This window comes from Musca vetustissima, unplaced genomic scaffold (assembly GCF_032173495.1).
Source record: "Musca vetustissima isolate MV318-11 ecotype Yass unplaced genomic scaffold, APGP_CSIRO_Mvet_v1 utg168540, whole genome shotgun sequence".
NCBI classification, from domain to species: Eukaryota; Metazoa; Arthropoda; class Insecta; order Diptera; family Muscidae; genus Musca; species Musca vetustissima.
This window is the reverse complement of record NW_026885462.1, coordinates 6900-28329: the sequence shown is the minus strand read 5'-3', so window position 1 is coordinate 28329 and position 21430 is coordinate 6900. Positions and strand designations below refer to the sequence as shown.

General features: G+C 32.9%; 1 protein-coding gene across 1 annotated transcript; it reads right to left on the bottom strand.

Moving 5' to 3' along the window:
* Window positions 1–5706: 5706 nt before the first annotated feature.
* Window positions 5707–8941, bottom strand: LOC133332737 (uncharacterized). The gene is made up of 3 exons (XM_061541113.1): window positions 8787–8941; window positions 8098–8741; window positions 5707–6203 (listed from the first exon to the last, which is right to left on the bottom strand). Exons 1-3 carry the CDS (start codon window positions 8939–8941, stop codon window positions 5713–5715), a joined length of 1290 nt encoding a protein of 429 aa, XP_061397097.1. The 3' UTR covers window positions 5707–5712.
* Window positions 8942–21430: the final 12489 nt, after the last annotated feature.

Here is a 21430-nt window from a genome sequence, read left to right as displayed (position 1 = left end):
GATAGTATCAACGTGTAAGTCGTCCAGTAGACTCGAACCAACTGTGGAACTACAGAGAACTACAGCTTCGACGTAGTCAAAGATTTTATATACCTTGGTACCGCCATAAATAAAACGAATGAACAAATTGAGAAGTAGTCTGCCAATGTGGGTCTGGCAGTAAACGGCGAGAAAACCAAGTTGATGGTATCAACGCGCAAGACGTCCAGTAGACTCGGACCAACTGTGTAACTTCAGAACTACAGCTTCGAGGTAGTAAAAGATTTTATATACCTTGATACCGCCATAAATAAAACGAGTGACATCAGTTTTGAAATTCGGAGAAGGATAGTCCAGTAGACTCGGTCTGAGCAAACAACCTAACACTCTACAAGACGCTGATACTACCCGTGCTGTTATATGGATCTGAAGCATGGGTACTTACGCAAGCAGATGAGGCAGCTCTTGAAGTGTTTTTGAGAGAAAAATTCTCCGAAAGATCTATGGGCCTATCTGCGTTGACGTTGAATATCGCCGTCGAATGAACTATGAGTTGTACCAGATATTCTCGGACATCGATATTGTTAGGCGACGTATTGAGCTGCAGCGACTACGTTGGCTAGGTCATGTTGTGAGAATGGAATGGAAGATGCCCCAGCCCAGAAGGAATATAAAAGCGTACCAGCTGATGGTTCATGCAGAAGGGGAAGGCCAAGAACTCGATGGAAAGATCAAGTCGAAGACAACGTCGCCGAAAATGGTCTTTCAAATTGGAAAAACTGCGCAAAAGACCGACGCGCCTGGAAATCTTTTCTAAGCTCGGCTTATGGAACAAAAGTTCTGTCACAAGCCAGGTAAGTAAGTAAGAAAGTTAGAGTTCCGTGATAGGTGTGTAGGTTATCGTATGGTCGGCCCCGTCCAACTATATTGCTCCTCTCACCGGTTTAAAAAATATTTTTGGCCATCTATATAAGGAGTGGATTTTTTGAAAAAATATTTTTAGGGGTCTACCATAAGGCGTGGATTTTTTGAAAAATTATTTTTAAGGGTCTACCATAAGGCGTGGATTTTTTTTAAATTATTTTTAAGGATCTACCATAAGGCGTGGATTTTTTTTTTTTTTTGAAAAATTATTTTTATGTCCTAACACAAGACGTGGATTTTTAAGAATTTTTTTGGCATTTATGTCCCATAAAAATTTTATTTATGTATGTGCGATTTTCAAGTTCAATGACTCGTACCCGGCTCGTGAAATAAATAAACAAAAACTTATCAATCAGAATAATGATTTTTATTACTGGCAACAGTTGTCCGCATGCGGTTTCTCTTAACTGTTTTTGGTTTTATTTGTGTTTTTTTTTTTTTTTTTGCTTGACTAAGCCATGCCGTTCGCCAGCCAGCCACCCTGCCTGTCTTCTTTCACGAAAACCGGAAATGCAACGGGTTCTTTCGGGTGTTTTATATCACAAAATTCGATTGCCAAGAAATCTGCCTGGTGTTGCTTACCTGTTGTTGTCCCCATCACGTCTGATAAAGAACAAAAGAAGAAGAAAGAAGCTAAGCGAAGTGCGCTCAGAAGAAGAAGAAGAAAATAATTGCTGGTCATGTTTTTTTTTGCCCATAGCAGGACCTCTATTTTTTTGTTGTTTGGTGGAAACTTAAAATTGAATTCTTCTTCTTTGTTGTTGTGGATTTTTTTCTCCGGACAACAATGTTTTCTTTTTTGTTGTTGGCCTGGAGAACAAAGCTGATTATAGCTGCTGCTGCATGCCTTTGTGTCTTCGGTACATCATATATTTTTTTTGTACATTTAATAAGCCTAAAGGGGATATAAAGGCCACAAACATTGGGGTGGGTCGGTTGTTTTTTTTTTCTTATCAAAATCATTTTCTCCGTAACCCTATAGAAATATTCAGAATTTATTTAATTCTATTTTTAATTTTTTCTAATGGCCACAACAAAAATTATAGAAGTAACCAGAAGACAATAAAAAAAATCAGCGAAGCATTCAAGCGCATCTTTTGAAACAACAACAACAAATTTGTTGTCATTATAAATTGTAATTCTAATATAAATACAACAAATTTGTATTCATTTCTTTCGTTAAGCTAATTTATATACAACCAACCAAAAAACAGAAATATTTAATTATTTTATTTTTTTTTAATAAATAATCTCTTAAGATGGTATAATTTTTTACACAAAGATTTTAACAAAGAAAGTTGAAGGTCAACCAAAAAAAATCTACGCCTTACGTAGAGCCCCAAAAATAATTTAAAAAAAAATACACGCCTTATGTAGAGGCCCCAAAAATAATTTTAAAAAAAATCCACGCCTAATGTAGAGGCCCCAAAAATAATTTTTAAAAAATCCACGCCTTATGTAGAGGCCCCAAAAATAATTTTTAAAAAATCCACGCCTTATGTAGAGGCCCCAAAAATAATTTTTAAAAAATCCACGCCTTATGCAGAGGCCCCAAAAATAATTTTTAAAAAATCCACGCCTTATGTAGAGGCCGCAAAAATAATTTTTAAAAAATCCACGCCTTATGTAGAGGCCGCAAAAATAATTTTTAAAAAATCCACGCCTTATGTAGAGGCCGCAAAAATAATTTTTAAAAAATCCACGCCTTATGTAGAGGCCGCAAAAATAATTTTTAAAAAATCCACGCCTTATGTAGAGGCCGCAAAAATAATTTTTAAAAAATCCACGCCTTATGTAGAGGCCCCAAAAATAATTTTTAAAAAATTCACACCTTATGTAGATGCCCCAAAAATAATTTTTAAAAAATTCACACCTTATGTAGAGGCCCCAAAAATAATTTTTAAAAAATTCACACCTTATGTAGAGGCCGCAAAAATAATTTTTAAAAAATCCACGCCTTATGTAGAGGCCCCAAAAATAATTTTTAAAAAATCCACGCCTTATGTAGAGGCCCCAAAAATAATTTTTAAAAAATCCACGCCTTATGTAGAGGCCCCAAAAATAATTTTTAAAAAATCCACGCCTTATGTAGAGGCCCCAAAAATAATTTTTAAAAAATCCACGCCTTATGTAGAGGGCCCCAAAATAATTTTTTAAAAAATCCACGCCTTATGTAGAGGCCCCAAAATAATTTTTAAAAAATCCACGCCTTATGTAGAGGCCCCAAAAATAATTTTTAAAAAATCCACGCCTTATGTAGAGGCCCCAAAAATAATTTTTAAAAAATCCAAACCTCTTATAGTCCATTAAAACTTATTTTAAGCCAGTAAGGAAAGTTCAAAAATCGGACGGGGTCGCCTATATGATACCCTTCACCACTGTGGGTACATGAAAGAGGCTCTAATATATGCAATATACTGTAAACAGAACAGTAGTAGAGGACCTTGGATATGGAATCGGATGAAATTAAATGTGTGATTTACATAAATATTTGAACCTATTACAAAACCCCATAGACTTGGATTCAATGGGGTACCATTTCTATAAAACCGTGCAAATGTGTGTATGTATGTAAATCGGGACATAATTGAGCAAAGGTGGGTTATTTGGTATGTTGCAGCACAAAGCGCCGTCCACAATTTTATCTCTTGTATTTGGAACAGACGTAGGCTCCTTGGTGAACGTAAAATCGGACGAAAATATATATATGGGAGCTATATCTAAATTTGAACCGATTTTCAGGACATTAACACACGTCATTCTAGACCTAATTCATTGCGTTATGCCAAATTTCGTGCATATCGAAAGATATATAGGGACTTTGGTGCACCATTTACATGAAATCGGACGAAACTATATATGGGAGCTATATCTAAATCTGAACAGATTTTCACGAAACTTGGCAGATATCACTCTAGGCTCAATTCAGTACGTTATGCCAAATATCGTGCAAATCGAAAGACATATAGGGACTTTGGTGCACAATTTACATGAAATCGGACGAAACTATATATGGGAGCTATATCTAAATCTGAATCGATTTTCACAAAACTCAGCTCACATCATTCCAGCATTAATTCAGTACGTTATGCCAAATTTCGTGCAAATCGAAAGATATATAATGACTTTGGTGCACAATTTACATGAAATCGGACTAAAATATACATGGTGGCTATATCTAAATCTGAATCGATTTTCACGAAACTTGGCAGACATCACTCTAGGCTCAATTCAGTACGTTATGCCAAATTTCGTGCAAATCGAAATATATATAGGGACTTTGGTGCCCCATATTAAAAATTTTTGGTATGGAGATTTGTTACCATATACGACTACAAAATTGAAAAACCCGCTCAAGAACCCCAAGATACCGAAAATTGGGGGTACCCTTATATGAGGGCTACCCGAAAAAATTGACCTTTATTTATAATTTTTTGTGGAGAGATTTGATACCCAATAAGAACTCAAAGTACTAAATTACAGCCAATTCGGAGGAAAAATACGATCAAGAACCCCAAAATATCAAAAATGGGGGTTATATGGGGGCTACCCGAAAAAATCGACCTATATTTATAATTTTTTTGTGGAGAAATTTGGTATCCAATAAGAACCCATTGTACCAAATTTCACCCAATTCGATTAAAAAACGCGCTCAAGAACCTCAAAATATCGAAAATTGGGGGTACCCTTATATGGGGGCTATCCGGAAAAATTGACCTATATTTATAATTTCTTGTGGAGAGATTTGGTACCCAATAAGAACCCAATATACCAAATTTCAGTGAATTCGGTTGAAAACGCGCTCAAGAACCCCAAAATACCGAAATTTGGGGGGTACCCTTATATGGGAGCTACCAGAAAAAATTGACTTGTATTTATAATTTTTAGCAGAGATATTTGGTGCCCAATAAGAACCCAATGTACCAAATTTCAGCGAATTCGGTTGAAAACGCGCTCAAGAACCCCCAAAATATTGAAAATTAGGAGGTACCGTTATATAGGGGCTACTTGAAAAAGTGGACCGATATTTATAATTTTTAGCAGAGATATTTGGTGCCCAATAAGAACCCAATGTACCAAATTTCAGCGAATTCGGTTAAATACGCGCTCAAGAACCCCAAAATACCGAAATTTGGGGGGTACCCTTATATGGGAGCTATGCCTAAACGGGGACCGATATAGCCCATCATCGAACTTGACCTGCCTGCAAACCATGCAAAATGTTGGCGTTCAATCTGAATTCGTTTAGACAGTAGATTGATTACAACGGACAGACGGACATGATCAGATCGTCATAGAATTTTACGGTCGGAAATGATGATTTCGATGCGTTACAAACGGAAAAACAAATCTAATATACCCTCCATACTATGGTGGAGGGTATAAAAATATCTACGTCTTATGTAGAGATCCCAAAACAATTTTTAATAATCCACGCCTATTTAAAAATGTTCAAAAAACATTTTAAAACATTTAAAATATTTTGAAATAAATTTTATATATATTTTTAATTTTATTTAAATTTGAAAAAAAAAATCTTATAAATAAATATTTTATAATATATTTAGTATAACCATATCAAAATTATCTCCAATAGTGGAGTAAATAAATTGCGCATAAAAATTAAAAATATTTAAAATTAAAAAAAATAATATTTAAAAATTAACCTATTTTTTTCTAAATATTATTAAAAAATAAATTTATTTAAACTTATACACTAAATATTAAAGATCTTAATTAAGCAGTCATGGTTTGATCAGTTCAAACCTTAAAAAAGAAAACCTCCTCCTCCGAAATATTCTCTCCTCTTTAGTAGCCCTCAATTTCACGGCATACCCCATAACTATCCCGCCTCTTGCCGGGAGCACAACGTTCAATACCATCACTGAGCAGGGCCTTGGCTTCACCATCAATCAGACCATCGGTGTGCAACTCCAATTCGAGATCATCCTCCAATGGGCGAATGTGAATTGTGGGTAAATAGACATCTTCATATTTCAAATCTCCATCTCCACCTTCCAAAGTTTGTTTCGATTCCAATTCTTCACTTGATGTCGAGGGGGTGTCATCGAAACTGCGTGCCGTGGAGGGTAAATTAAAATTGGGTATATCAATTGGTGGATACAATTGTCCGGCACCCATTGACATATCGGCTCGGTACATTGGAATGTGGGATATTCTTCGGCCTGTGGCAGCCGTATGCGAAGAGGGAGAGTTTCCACCCAAACGATTCGAATCCAAATAGGTATCACCTCGTATGTAGCGGGCCAAACGATAATAGCCGGGATTGGACAGGGGTTCTGGGAATGAAAGAAAAAAATTAGAATTTAGACTAGAGCCTCAAAAATAATTTTTAAAAAATCCACGCCTCGACTAGAGCCTCAAAAATAATTTTTAAAAAATCCACGCCTCGACTAGAGCCTCAAAAATAATTTTTAAAAATTCCACGCCTCGACTAGAGCCTCAAAAATAATTTTTAAAAAATCCACGCCTCGACTAGAGCCGCAAAAATAATTTTTAAAAAATCCACGCCTCGACTAGAGCCGCAAAAATAATTTTTAAAAAATCCACACCTCGACTAGAGCCGCAAAAATAATTTTTAAAAAATCCACGCCTCGACTAGAGCCGCAAAAATAATTTTTAAAAATCCACGCCTCGACTAGAGCCGCAAAAATAATTTTTAAAAAATCCACGCCTCGACTAGAGCCGCAAAAATAATTTTTAAAAAATCCACGCCTCGACTAGAGCCGCAAAAATAATTTTTAAAAATCCACGCCTCGACTAGAGCCGCAAAAATAATTTTTAAAAAATCCACGCCTCGACTAGAGCCGCAAAAATAATTTTTAAAAAATCCACGCCTCGACTAGAGCCGCAAAAATAATTTTTAAAAAATCCACGCCTCGACTAGAGCCGCAAAAATAATTTTTAAAAAATCCACGCCTCGACTAGAGCCGCAAAAATAATTTTTAAAAAATCCACGCCTCTTATGGACCCCCAAAAATATTTTTTAAAAAATCCACGCCTCTTATGGACCCCCAAAAATATTTTTTAAAAAATCCCCGTCTTGACTAGAGCCTCAAAAATATTTTTTTAAAAAATCCACGCCTCTTATGGACCCCCAAAAATATTTTTTAAAAAATCCACGCCTCTTATGGACCCCCAAAAATATTTTTTAAAAAATCCACGCCTCTTATGGACCCCCAAAAATATTTTTTAAAAAATCCACGCCTCTTATGGACCCCCAAAAATTTTTTTTTAAAAAATCCACGCCTCTTATGGACCCCCAAAAATATTTTTTAAAAAATCCACGCCTCTTATGGACCCCCAAAAATATTTTTTAAAAAATCCAGGCCTCTTATGGACCCCAAAAATATTTTTTAAAAAATCCACGCCTCTTATGGACCCCCAAAAATATTTTTTTAAAAATCCACGCCTCTTATGGACCCCCAAAAATATTTTTTTAAAAATCCACGCCTCTTATGGACCCCACGAATAGAGCCTCTTATGGGCCCCCAAAAATAATTTTTAAAAAATCCACGCCTCGACTAGAGCTTCTTATGGACCCCCAAAAATAATTTTTAAAAAATCCACGCCTCGAATAGAGCCTCTTATGGACCCCAAAAATATTTTTTAAAAAATCCACGCCTCTTATGGACCCCCAAAAATATTTTTTAAAAAATCCACACCTCTTATGGACCCCCAAAAATATTTTTTTAAAAATCCACGCCTCTTATGGACCCTCAAAAATATTTTTTAAAAAATCCACGCCTCTTATGGACCCCCAAAAATATTTTTTAAAAAATCCTCGCCTCTTATGGACACCAAAAATGGACCCCAAAAATATTTTTTAAAAAATCCATGCCTCGGCTAGAGCCACTTATGGACCACCAAAAATAATTTTTAAAAAATTCCCGCCTCGATTAGAGCCTCTTATGGACCCCCAAAAATAATTTTTAAAAAATCCACGCCTCGAAAAGGCTCTTATGGACCCCCAAAAATAATTTTTAAAATAATTTTAAAAAAATCCAGGCCTCTACTAGAGCCTCTTATGGACCCCAAAAATAATTTTTAAAAAATCCAGGCCTCTACTAGAGCCTCTTATGGACCTCCAAAAATATTTTTTTAAAAATCCACGCATCTCATGGGCCCCCAAAAATATTTTTTTTAATCCATTATTTAATTTAAAATATTTACCTGAATTAGCCCGATTGGCTGCCAATTCTGCCGGTGGCAAGGCCTGAATAATTGTCGAATCCGCCTCCAAATAGGGTTTCATCAGATGTTGATAGGCCAAAGGATATGAGGGTGGTGGTAGGACATCAACCTGCCTATCGGGATTCAAACGTGACTGCACCTCTCCATCATCATGCAGGGCAGATATGTCCACATGATATGGTGTACGGCCTTCAATAAATTCTCCCACTCTCGAAGAGGGTGATAAATGTTCACTAGACCTTGGTAAATACTCCACCGAACTCTTCATAGCTTGACGATATTTCAAAGAACCACCATCCACCGACTTCAGACCCGAATTACTGGGAGAATATTTCTTTTTATTCGATGATTTTAATGAGGAATGGGGAGTTCGCCTCGAACCAGATTTTCCTAAGATATCGAAAATACTCAAATTATCCGTGGCGCTGGCCGGTATCAGCAGGAACATGAAATTATCCAAATCGGCACGAATATTATATTGACCCTCTTGACGTTGATCATAGGTGATGACACGTCGCTTGGGGGTGTCCATATCGGGGAGAAGGGCTGGCAGAGTGACGGGTAGTTGGGAAATCACTTCTTGCACCAAACCGGGGTCATCTGTCATGGATTCGGTGGTGGTGCTGCTGGTTGAAGAGGATGATGATGATGATGAGGAGGAGGTGGACGAGGTTGAGGAGGATGATGAGGAAGAATCAGCCCTTACCATACCTCCAGGAGTTTTTTCAATTAAATTCGAAGTCGTTGTCTCATATTTCGAAGCATAACCCGGTAAATAACCGGCCATGGCTGCTGAGGCCAAGCTCATGCAGACCATTAACATTATTAGATAATTCATTTTTGTTTGAATTAATTAAAAAAATCCGACTTCCGATTTTTGGTTTCTTCTCGAAAAATTCTCTTTCTATAGAATTCGCAAATAGTTTTTTTTTAATAGTTCCACAACTTTCTTTCCTTTCACTTGGCTTAGCCACAATATTATGGGTTCCACACTCTCGCACACACACACACTCGAAGTCAGATACGGTCGATATTTTTCAAACCAAATGACCGAATCCGTAAATGTTCTTGACCGTTGCTCAAGCCGCGTTTAACTGTTTGCCTTAGTCGGATGTTAGCCAAGTTAACACTTCGCTTTGTTTGGGTTCTACTAACATCAGGGCAGCAGCGTAGCTGCCCCCCATGGCAGAGAGAGAAAGAGAGTGAAACACAACAGCGCTGCCTGAGAGATGGGAGAACAGCTTGACAAAAAATATGGGACAATCGTGATGATTTAATTTTAATAATTCTTTGAGGGTCTTCAGGCGGACCAGGATTTTTTAAAAATTATTTTAAGGGGTTCTACCCAAGGCGTGGATTGTCTCATACAAATATTCCCGCAGAGAACCTCCACAAACCTTCTCATCACTACGCAGCTCAGCTTTGTTTTGACTTCGATTTTTATTTTTGTTGTTGGCTTTCGCCAAGCCTTAGCGAAGTCTTGGCCGAATTGTTGTTAACAATTGAGATTCCGACGTTCCGACGATGTGGTCACGCGACACACTAAAACAATACTTGTGATTCGGCAGCGAAGCATGCCAGCAATCCGCTCAGATTACAGGTGAGCTGTGAGATGGATGCTGCCGCGGCAGGTTGAGGTTTATGGGAGGCACTTAGATGATGCTCTGATCTGTAACAGAGCATCATAGTGAGGGCATTGCAGGTACAGCTTTCTTTTCATTGTGTACTTGTTGTTGTCGTAATTTTTTTTAATTTACACCATTTGCTGGACATCGATATGTCGCGGAGGGTATTAGATTGCAGAAAATTCTCTCCGACATATATAGAAGTGAGGGCAATGTAGCGTTTAATATGGCTTTTGTTTTTAGGATTTGGAGGATGGAAATCGCGCAGATTTTTTTGAATTGGGTTCGGTGGGAATAAATAATACGTATGGGAAGCTCAAAAACAGAATGAGGGTAGCCTTTGGTCAGAAAATTTTTTTAGAAGCGTGGATTTTTAAAACAAATTTTTGGAGGATCGATGAAGGTCTTTAGGCGTGGATTTTTAATACAAATTTTTGGAGGATCGATGAAGGTCTTTAGGCGTGGATTTTTAAAACAAATTTTTGGAGGATCGATGCAGGTCTTTAGGCGTGGATTTTTAAAACAAATTTTTGGAGGATCGATGAAGGTCTTTAGGCGTGGATTTTTAAAACAAATTTTTGGAGGATCGACGCAGGTCTTTAGGTGTGGATTTTTAAAACAAATTTTTGCAGGATCGATGGTGGTCTTTAGGTGTGGATTTTTAAAACAAATTTTTGCAGGATCGATGGTGGTCTTTAGGCGTGGATTTATAAAAGAATTTTTGGAGGATCGATGCAGGCATTTAGGCGTGGATTTTTAAAACAAATTTTTGGAGGATCGATGCAGGTCTTTAGGCGTGGATTTTTAAAACAAATTTTTGGAGGATCGATGCAGGTCTTTAGGCATGGATTTTTAAAACAAATTTTTGGAGGATCGATGCAGGTCTTTAGGCGTGGATTTTTAAAACAAATTTTTGGAGGATCGATGCAGGTCTTTAGGCATGGATTTTTAAAACAAATTTTTGGAGGATCGATGCAGGTCTTTAGGCGTGGATTTTTAAAACAAATTTTTGGAGGATCGATGCAGGTCTTTAGGCGTGGATTTTTAAAACAAATTTTTGGAGGATCGATGCAGGTCTTTAGGCGTGGATTTTTAAAACAAATTTTTGGAGGATCGATGCAGGTCTTTAGGCGTGGATTTTTAAAACAAATTTTTGGAGGATCGATGCAGGTCTTTAGGCGTGGATTTTTAAAACAATTTTTTGGAGGATCGATGCAGGTCTTTAGGCGTGGATTTTTAAAACAATTTTTTGGAGGATCGATGCAGGTCTTTAGGCGTGGATTTTTAAAACAATTTTTGGAGGATCGATGCAGGTCTTTAGGCGTGGATTTTTAAAACAATTTTTTGGAGGATCGATGCAGGTCTTTAGGCGTGGATTTTTAAAACAATTTTTTGGAGGATCGATGCAGGCTTTTAGGCGTGGATTTTTAAAAGAATTTTTGGAGGATCGATGCAGGCTTTTAGGCGTGGATTTTTAAAAGAATTTTTGGAGGATCGATGCAGGCTTTTAGGCGTGGATTTTTAAAAGAATTTTTGGAGGATCGATGCAGGCTTTTAGGCGTGGATTTTTAAAAGAATTTTTGGAGGATCGATGCAGGATTTTAAGCGTGGATTTTTAAAAGAATTTTTGGAGGATCGATGCAGGCTTTTGGCGTGGATTTTTAAAAGAATTTTTGGAGGATCGATGCAGGCTTTTGCGTGGATTTTTAAAAGAATTTTTGGAGGATCGATGCAGGCTTTTAGGCGTGGATTTTTAAAAGAATTTTTGGAGGATCGATGCAGGCTTTTAGGCGTGGATTTTTAAAAGAATTTTTGGAGGATCGATGCAGGCTTTTAGGCGTGGATTTTTAAAAGAATTTTTGGAGGATCGATGCAGGCTTTTAGGCGTGGATTTTTAAAAGAATTTTTGGAGGATCGATGCAGGCTTTTGGCGTGGATTTTTAAAAGAATTTTTGGAGGATCGATGCAGGCTTTTAGGCGTGGATTTTTAAAAGAATTTTTGGAGGATCGATGCAGGCTTTTAGGCGTGGATTTTTAAAAGAATTTTTGGAGGATCGATGCAGGCTTTTAGGCGTGGATTTTTAAAAGAATTTTTGGAGGATCGATGCAGGCTTTTAGGCGTGGATTTTTAAAAGAATTTTTGGAGGATCGATGCAGGCTTTTAGGCGTGGATTTTTAAAAGAATTTTTGGAGGATCGATGCAGGCTTTTAGGCGTGGATTTTTAAAAGAATTTTTGGAGGATCGATGCAGGCTTTTAGGCGTGGATTTTTAAAAGAATTTTTGGAGGATCGATGCAGGCGTGGATTTTTAAAAGAATTTTTGGAGGATCGATGCAGGCGTGGATTTTTAAAAGAATTTTTGGAGGATCGATGCAGGCGTGGATTTTTAAAAGAATTTTTGGAGGATCGATGCAGGCGTGGATTTTTAAAAGAATTTTTGGAGGATCGATGGAGGCACATCTAAAAGAATTTTTGGAGGATAGGTGGTGGTCTTTAGACGTAAATTTCTAAAAGAAGTTTTGGATGATCGATGGAGGCATTTCTAAAAGAATTTTTGGAGGATCGATGGAGGCCTTTCTAAAAGAATTTTTGGAGGATAGATGTTGGTCTTTAGGCGTGATTTTCTAAAAGAATTTTTGGAGAATCGATCGATACCGATGGAGGATCGATGGATGCTTTTAGGCATGGTTTTTTGGAGGATCGATGGAAACCGATGGAGGCATTTAGGCATGGATTTTTTGGAGGATCGTAGGAAGCCGATGGGAGATCGATGGAGGCATTTAAACATGGATTTTTTGGAGGATCGATGGATGCCGATGGAAGATCGATGGAGGCATTTAGGCATGGAGGATCGATGGATGCCGATGGAGGATCGATGGAGGCATTTAGGCATGGATTGTTTGGAGGATCGATGGATGCCGATGGAGCCATTTAGGCATGGATTTTTTGGAGGATCGATGGATGTTTTAAGCCGTGGAATTCTAAAAGAATTTTTGGAGGATCGATGCAGGCATTGCATTTTTCCAATTTTTCTCGCACTGCACTTCATTCCGATCGATTAGTTTTTTTTTCATTAATCGCAAATTGCCCAGCTTCTAATCAAAAGCATGCTGCATCCAATAACCGTTTATATATTTTATCAATTATTATGATTATCCGCATCAGCAGAATTTCGTAATAACCCAATGGACTGGAAACAAAAAAAATCAACAGCAACAACAACAACATTAAAAAAATGTTCGCCTCAGTTGGTTCGTTAGAAAAGAACCTGCTTGGCGCTCGTTAGAACAAACATCAGCATCGGCATGCTGATGGCTTTGATGATGCGTCCGATTGAAGGCCTCAACATATTCGGCCATTCATTTTTTTTGGTTTCGATCTAAGAAAATTGTTGCCTGCCAGCCTGCACATCTAATGCAACAAGTTCTCCGTTCAATGACTTCGTGCACTGCGGATCAAAAATGTGAAAGGAAGACAAAGAAGAAGAAAATCTGGAAAAATGCTAGTTAGAATATTAGTCGTTGTTGTTATAGGAGAAAGGAATGTAGTTGGGTGCAAGTTTTTTGGACCTACAGGAGATTTTGTTAGAATCGATAGGAAAAAAACCGGATTTTCTACAAAATTGTCTTTGTCGTCCAACGAAAAGAAAGAAGTGCAGCAAAAATTATTTTTGGATATCCTCAAGAAGGTGCGGATTTTTTAAAAATTATTTTTCGACACTTGTCGTAAACGTCACAAACCTGTATAAAACATCGAAAAGGTCAAAGTTTACAATTAATTAGGTCAGAATTGTATTTTGGAAGCTTTTTCATAGTTTTTTACATAAAAATCAAAAAATGTCGTAAATGTCACAAACTCGTATAAAATGTCAAAAACCTATTAATATTAGAAAAATAAGATCTAATTTCAATGGATAGCAAAGAAAATAATCTATATTAGTCAAAATTTCAGTTTACGACAAAAAAAATTACAGCTGTCGTAAATGTCACAAACTTGTATAAAACCTCCAAATCGACAACATTATCATGTATATCAACGATAACAATTTTTGTAAAGTTATTCTTAATTAAAAATAGCCTTTAAAAATGATATTTTTAAGCTTTTTGACAAAAAGTACCAAAAGTCGTAAATGTCACAAATCCATATAAAATGTAGGAAAATTGTTAAAAGCCAATATTTGGACTTTTCTTTATCTGTAAATGTATTTACAACGATTATTTCATGTTTTTTACATACTTTTGTAATTGTCGTAAATGTCACAAACATGTATAAAACCTACTAAATCTAGTAAAAAATAAAAAAATGCATTTCACAGCATTGATAAAGGTGCAGTATAAATTATTTTTGAGTTTCTGACAAAAAGTTACAAATGTCGTAAATGTCACAAACCTGTAAAAAATGTATTAAATTAAAAATTTTACAAAATTATATTTTTCTACATTGAAAATATTTAGTATAGCCATATTTTTGGGTTTTTGACAAAATGTCACAAATGTCGTAAATGTCAAAAACATGTAAAAAATACTGAAACAACAGTAAATGACAAAACATGTATAAAACGTATGAAAATTTCCAATACTTTATTTGATTCATTCAAAATGTTTAATGTAGGTATATGTTTACATTTTTGGCAATATTTTACAAATGTCGTAAATTTCAGAAATCTGTATAATATGTATAAAACCTGGTAAAAATCAAAAAATAATAATTTTTTATGTCACTAAGAGTGTATACGAAAATTATTTTCCATTTTTGACAGAATTTTCCGTATGTCGTAAATGTCGAAAACCTGTATAATATGTATAAAACTAGTAAAACTTTAAAAATAATACTTTACTCCTCCAGAAAAATGTATTTTAGGTACATTTGGACATTTTGATAAAATTTAGCGTATGTCGTAAATGTCGGAAACCTGTAAAAAATGTATAAAACCCTTTAAAATTAGAAAATATAATTTTCTTTGTCATTATATGCTTAAACAAATATTATTTTTGGGTTTTTGACAAAATCTGAAGTATGTCGTAAATGTCAAAAACCTGTAAAAAATTTATAAAATCGTTTAAAATTAGAAAATATCATATCCTTTGTCATTATATGTTCATAAAAACATTATTTTTAGTTTTTGACAAAATCTGGAGTATATCGTAAATGTCGAAAACCTGTAAAAAACGTATAAAATCGTTTAAAATTATAAAATATCATTTCCTTTGTCATTATATGTTCATAAAAACATTATTTTTGGGTTTTTGACAAAATCTGGAGTATGTCGTAAATGTCAAAAACCTGTAAAAAAAATTATAAAATGATTTTTTATTGGAAATATATAATTTTCTTTTTCATTATATGATTATACAAATATTATATATGCTTATACAAATATTATATATGCTTATACAAATATTATATATGCTTATACAAATATCGTAAATGTCAAAAACCTGTAAAAAATGTATAAAACCGTTTGAAATTTGAAATATCATTTCCATTGTCATTATATGTTAATAAAATATTATTTTTGTGTTTTTGACAAAATCTGGAGTATGTCGTAAATGTCAAAAACCTGTAAAAAAACGCCTAAAACATTTTAAAATTAAAAATATTTATTTTTGTTGTCATTTTATTTTTAGATATATACTTTTTTAGCTTTTTGACGAAATTTTGCGCATGTCGTAAATGTCAAAAATCTGTATAAAACGTATTAATGCCTATAATACAAATTTAAATTTCCGTCGTCCGCAAATATTTATTGAAAGTTTATTTTCGGAATTTGTAACTAATTTTGGACATGTCGTAAATGTCAAAAACCTGTAAAAAAGTCATTATTATTATGTTAACATTTAAAAATTAGGGTCCATTGGTTTTTAAAAAAATTCTCAAATAATTTAAAAAAATCCATGTTCTCCCCAGACCTTCAATGCTCTCTGTGTGAATGTTAGGTTATGTGGCGTAAAAAATTTACATAAAAATTAAAATCATTTTATGTTCTTAAACAAAATAAAAACTATCACTTCCTAGATTATTGGTTATAATTTTTCGTTCAATTGTCTCTAATTTATTGTACATATATTTATTAATCTAATAAACACATACACACACACATATTCCTATTAGGAATTTAGAAAGTAAATTTGTTTATTTGTCGTCAGCGTCGCCCAAAAATTTTAATTCTAAAAAATCAAAAACAAATACTTTTTAGGGGGATACACTTCCCTCCCCCCACAGCCCCCTTTTCCCTTTCCACCTCTCATTGTTGTAGCATGTATTATGAATGTATGTATAAACTTTCAGTTACCATTTCAATGTTAATCGGATATTTAATTTTTAGTTAGAACGGCTACTCATCATTCTCCACGCTGTGTGGAGTTCTGGTTGTCATTGTCATTTGGAAAAAAATTAATCGCTTTGTTGTTGTCACCGATTACAACAAAAAACATGATTGTTAAAATAAACATTAAAATTATTTTTATGTTTGAAAAAAAAAACTGAACTCAGAAATCTGGCGATCTCTCTCAGATCAATGTAAACATTTGTTACCCTGAACCGAAACGGAAATCGGAATCGACTAGACGACCGGCTAGCTGTGTGTGAATAGCAAGTTCGTTAAGCTCATGTTTAAGGTAGCATAGCGGTTATTATTTAATTTTTTTTTTTTTTTTTTTAAATTCCGACTCATCTTCATCGTCAACTTCGTCGCAATAACAAACGGCCGTCCGTTCGTCCGACCATGTGAAGTGACATTCAGCATATTGGTTGTGCGTTGTTTATTCTACACCGTGTAACTGGGCTCTAATTGTAAGCGGGCCTATGAAAATGAAGTGTTAATTGGTTATGGGCTATGGCTATTAAACAAAAATTCGAAAAAAAAAATTAAAAAAAAACAAAATTCTGAAATAAGAAGAGTTCGTTCATTTGTTTGGTGTTGTTATTGGTATTTTAATTAAGCAACAAATAAAGCTACTTGTTTTAAAGAATTTAAGTGAATGTAAACCATAATATGTGACTTGTTAAGTGGTTAGAGAGGTATTGGAGGTTAATGCACCACGAAAGTAGGACAGATTTTCAATAATTTTCGAAAAAATAATCACAAATTTTAATTTTTTTACATATTTTTATACATTTTTTACATGCATGTGACATTTACGACATTTTGTATTTTACTATTGTGGCCAGAATAAAATCATTTTATATGATTTCCTATACAGAAAATATTAAAATTTTATATTTAAAATGTTTTTACAGGTTTACAACATTTACGACATATGCAAGATTTTGTCAAAAATTCCTGTGAAAACTTCTTGATTAATTTTTCATAAAAATTTCAAAATGTTGCATTTTTACAAAGTTTTATAAATTTTTTACATATTTACGACATTAGGTATTTTACTGTTGTAAGCATAAAATAATGATTTTATGTGATTTCCTATAAGGAAAATATAAAAATTTCACAATTAAGAGTTTTTTAAAGGTTTACGACATACGCAAAATGTTGTCAAAAATTTGTTGGGAAACTTCTTTGTTAATTTTTCTGCAAAAAATTTCAAAATTTTGATTTTTACAAGGTTTTATACATGTTTTACATGTTTGTGACATTTACGACATTAGGTATTTTACAGTTGTAAGCATAAAATTAGCATTTTATGTGATTTCCCATAGAGAAAATATTAAAATTTTACAATTTATACCTTTTTTACAGGTTTATGACATTTACGACATACGCAAAATGTTGTCCAAAATTCCTGGGAAACATCTTTGTTAACTTTTCTACAAACATTTTCAAATTTTTGCGTTTTTACAAAGTTTTGTACATTTTTTACATGTTTGCGACATTTACGACATTAGCCATTTTACAGTTGAAAGCATAAATTTATCATTTTATAATATTTATGATAGAGAAAACGTTAAAATTTTACAAATTGGACGTTTTTTACAGGTTTACGACATTTACGACATACGCAAAAATTTGTCAAAAATTCCAAAATCATTTTTTAAAAATATATAATGCAAAAATATTTAATATTTTTAATTTTTAATGTTTTTATAGATTTTTTATAAGTTTCTGACATTCGCGAAATTTTGTTAAAAACCCAAAAATAATACATTAGAAAAAGTTGTTGACAAATAAAACAATAAATTTTAAATTCATACATTTTTACAGGTTTACGACATACGCAAATTTTTTTTACAGGTTTACAGGTTTACGACATACGCAAAATTTTTCTCAAAAATCTCAAAATTTGCCTAAAATACAAATTTCTGGGAAAGTAGAGTAGTATATTGAATCTTTATTAGATTTTATACATATTATACAGGTTTTTGACATTTACGACATTTGGGAAATTATGTCAAAACTCTAAAATAATTTTCTTATATTCTTTTAGGGACAAAGTAATTTATATTTTTGATGTTTTTACAGCTTTTATACCCTTTATACAGGTTTTTGACTTTTACGACATTTGGAAAATTATGTCAAAAATCTAAAATGATTTTCGTATATTCTTTTATGGTCATTAACATTTCGTATTTTTTATTTGTAACAGATTTTATGCATTTTTTACACGTTTTTGACATTTACGACATGCGCAAAATTTTGTCAAAAATCTCAAAATATACCTAAATTAAATATTTCTAGAGAAGAAAAAAATAATTTCCAATTTTTAATGGTTTTTATACATATTACACATGTTTTTGACATTTACGACATTCTGGAAAATTATGTTAAAAATCGAAAATATTGTTTGTTTAAACATATGCTGAGAAAGGTATTACAAATTTTTAATTTTTACAACTTTCATGTGTTTTATACACGTATTTGACATTTACGACATTTGCAACATATTGTCAAAACCTATATTTATATCTGTATTAAACATTTTTCAATATATCGAATAATAATTTGAATTTTATACCACATTTCATACGTTTTATAAAGGTTTCTGGCATTTACAACATTTGCAAGATTCTGTCGTAAACTCTAAATAATCGTTTTATGTATTAATCTCAACGAATGAAATAATTTTATCAATTTATTATGTTTCAGTAATTTTTTACAAGTTTTTGACATTTACGACATTTTGTCAAAAACCCCCAAAAAATATGAATGTGAATATTTTTTAGTGTTAGCAACACAATTTTGTAGCATTTAGTAGTTTTTATACATTTTATACAAGGTTTATGACATTTACGACATTGGTAAATTTTTGTCAAAAATCCATGAATATGTCTATACTGAATATTTTTTGTGTAGAAACACAATATTTTGTAACAATTACTACTTTTGATCATTTTTTACAGGTTTGCGACATTTACGACATTTGCAATTTGTTGGTAAAAAAACCAACAAAAATCTACACTAAACCTTTTTCAATGATAAAAAAGTAAAATTTTTAGTTTTTATTAATTTTTAAAAGTTTTATACAGGTTTTATACATGTTTATGACATTTACCACATTTACAAATTTATGTCAAAAACCTAAAAAAATGTTATATTGTGAATTTTTAATAAAAAATAAGCTTCATAAAAATCATTAGTGTTAAAATTCATGTTAATTTTGTTGATTACGACATTTTATACATGTTTGTGACATTTACGACAATTGTAATTTTTGAAATTTTGACTAATATAGACCAAATTATTTGATTTCCAATGCAATTAGATCTATTTTTTCATTATTAATAGGTTTTTGACATTTTATACAAGTTTGTGACATTTACGACATGTAAATTGTTTTCCCCAAGAATTAACTTCACAAAAATTATTTCACTTAAAATACATCAACATTTTGTCGATTTCGAGGTTTTATACATGTTTGTGACATTTACGACAATTGTAATTTTTATGTCGTAAAGTGAAATTTTGACTAATATAGACCATTTGCCAATGATTTTTCATTTTCAATGCAGTTACACCTTATTTTTCCATTATTATTAGGTTTTTGACATTTTATACAAGTTTGTGACATTTACGACATATTAATTTTTTACGCCAAAAATTAAGAATTATCTTTACAAAAATTGTTTTTGTTAAAATTCATGATAATTTTGTCGATTTCGAGGTTTTATACATGTTTGTGACATTTACGACAATTTTAATTTTTTATGTCGTAAACTATAATTATGACTAATAAAAACCATTTGACAATGATTTCCAATGAAATTTGATCATATTTTCCATTATTAATACGTTTTTGACATATTATACAAGTTTCTGTCATTTACGACATTAAAATTGTTTACGCAAAAAAATAAGATTTGACTTCCCAAAAATTATTTTAGTTAAAATATTTCAAAATTTTGTCGATTTCGACATTTTATACATGTTTGTGACATATACGACAATTGTAATTTGTATGGTGTAAACTAAAATTTCGATTAATATAGACCATTTACCAATGATTTTTGATTTCCAATGCAATTAGATCTTATTTTTCCATTATTAATAGGTTTTTGACATTTTATACAAGTTTGTGACATTTACGACATTTCAATTTTTACGCCAAAAATTAAGAATTAACTTTAGAAAAATTATTTTAGTTAGAATACATAAATTTTTTGTCGATTTCAAGGTTTTATACATGTTTGTGACATTTACGACAATTGTAATTTTTATGTCGTAAACTGAAATTTTGATTAATATAGACCATTTGACAATGATTTCCAATGAAATTTGATGTTAATTTCCATTATTAATAGGTTTTTGACATTTTCTACAAGTTTGTGACATTTAAGACATTTCAAATTTTTACGCCAAAAATTAAGAATTAACTTCACAAAAATCATTTGAGTCAGAATACATCAAAATTTTGTCGATTTCGAGGTTTTATACATGTTTGTGACATTTACGACAATTGTAATTTTTATGTCGTAAACTGTACTAATGGCAAATAGTCACCATTTCCTTTAATATCCAATGAAATCTGACATATTTTTTTCAGTCTTAATATGTTTTTGACGTTTTATACATGTTTGTGACATTTACGACATTTTAATTTTTTACGCCAAACATTAAGAATTATCTTCACAAAAATTATTTTAGTTAGAATACATCAAAATTTTGTCGATTTCTAGGTTTTATACATGTTTGTGACATTTACGACAATTGTCATTTTTATGTCGTAAACTGTACTAATGGCCAATATACACCATATACATATTTTTTCAGTTTTATAAGATTTTGACATTTTATACAAATTTGTGACGTTTACGACATTTTCAATTTTTATGCAAAAAAATCAGAAAAAGGTACAAAAATCCACGCCTGGAAGTATGCAATGAAAAATAATAAATTTTTAATGTTTGTTTTGGTTTGAAAAAGTTTTCCTTTGCATGTCTGGTCCTGCAAAATAAAACTTCGTAGACAAAATATGTGGGAGCCTATGTTCGCATTTGGTTCACGTGCAGGCAGGCTAAAGTCATTCGCAGTGTGGAAATATATTTTTTTCGGATATAACCTCCAAATAAATAGACCACCTCCTTTCGTATCCGCAATTGTAATTAATACCTGTCATCAAATATTGTCCTGCAAAAATAAATAAAACGCCCCGAAAATTAGAATGTTCGCAAATTATAGTCTGGCGGTGACACTTTACACCTTGAGAGATGATAATCGGGACCCGTAAGACTCACATAAGTCATATTCATTCTTACGTCCGTTGAAAAAGGTTGCCTAACTCTCTCTCTCTCCTGCCGTA

Bases quoted from the DNA above. Each gene is read 5' to 3' on its own strand.
- LOC133332737 (XM_061541113.1), bottom strand. From the start codon at position 8,941: ATGTTAATGGTCTGCATGAGCTTGGCCTCAGCAGCCATGGCCGGTTAT. The intron at 8,742-8,786 runs GTCCACCTCCTC...TTCAACCAGCAG, and splicing joins TCATCATCCTCCTCAACCTC to CACCACCACCGAATCCATGA. The intron at 6,204-8,097 runs GTAAATATTTTA...TTTCATTCCCAG, and splicing joins AGCCAATCGGGCTAATTCAG to AACCCCTGTCCAATCCCGGC.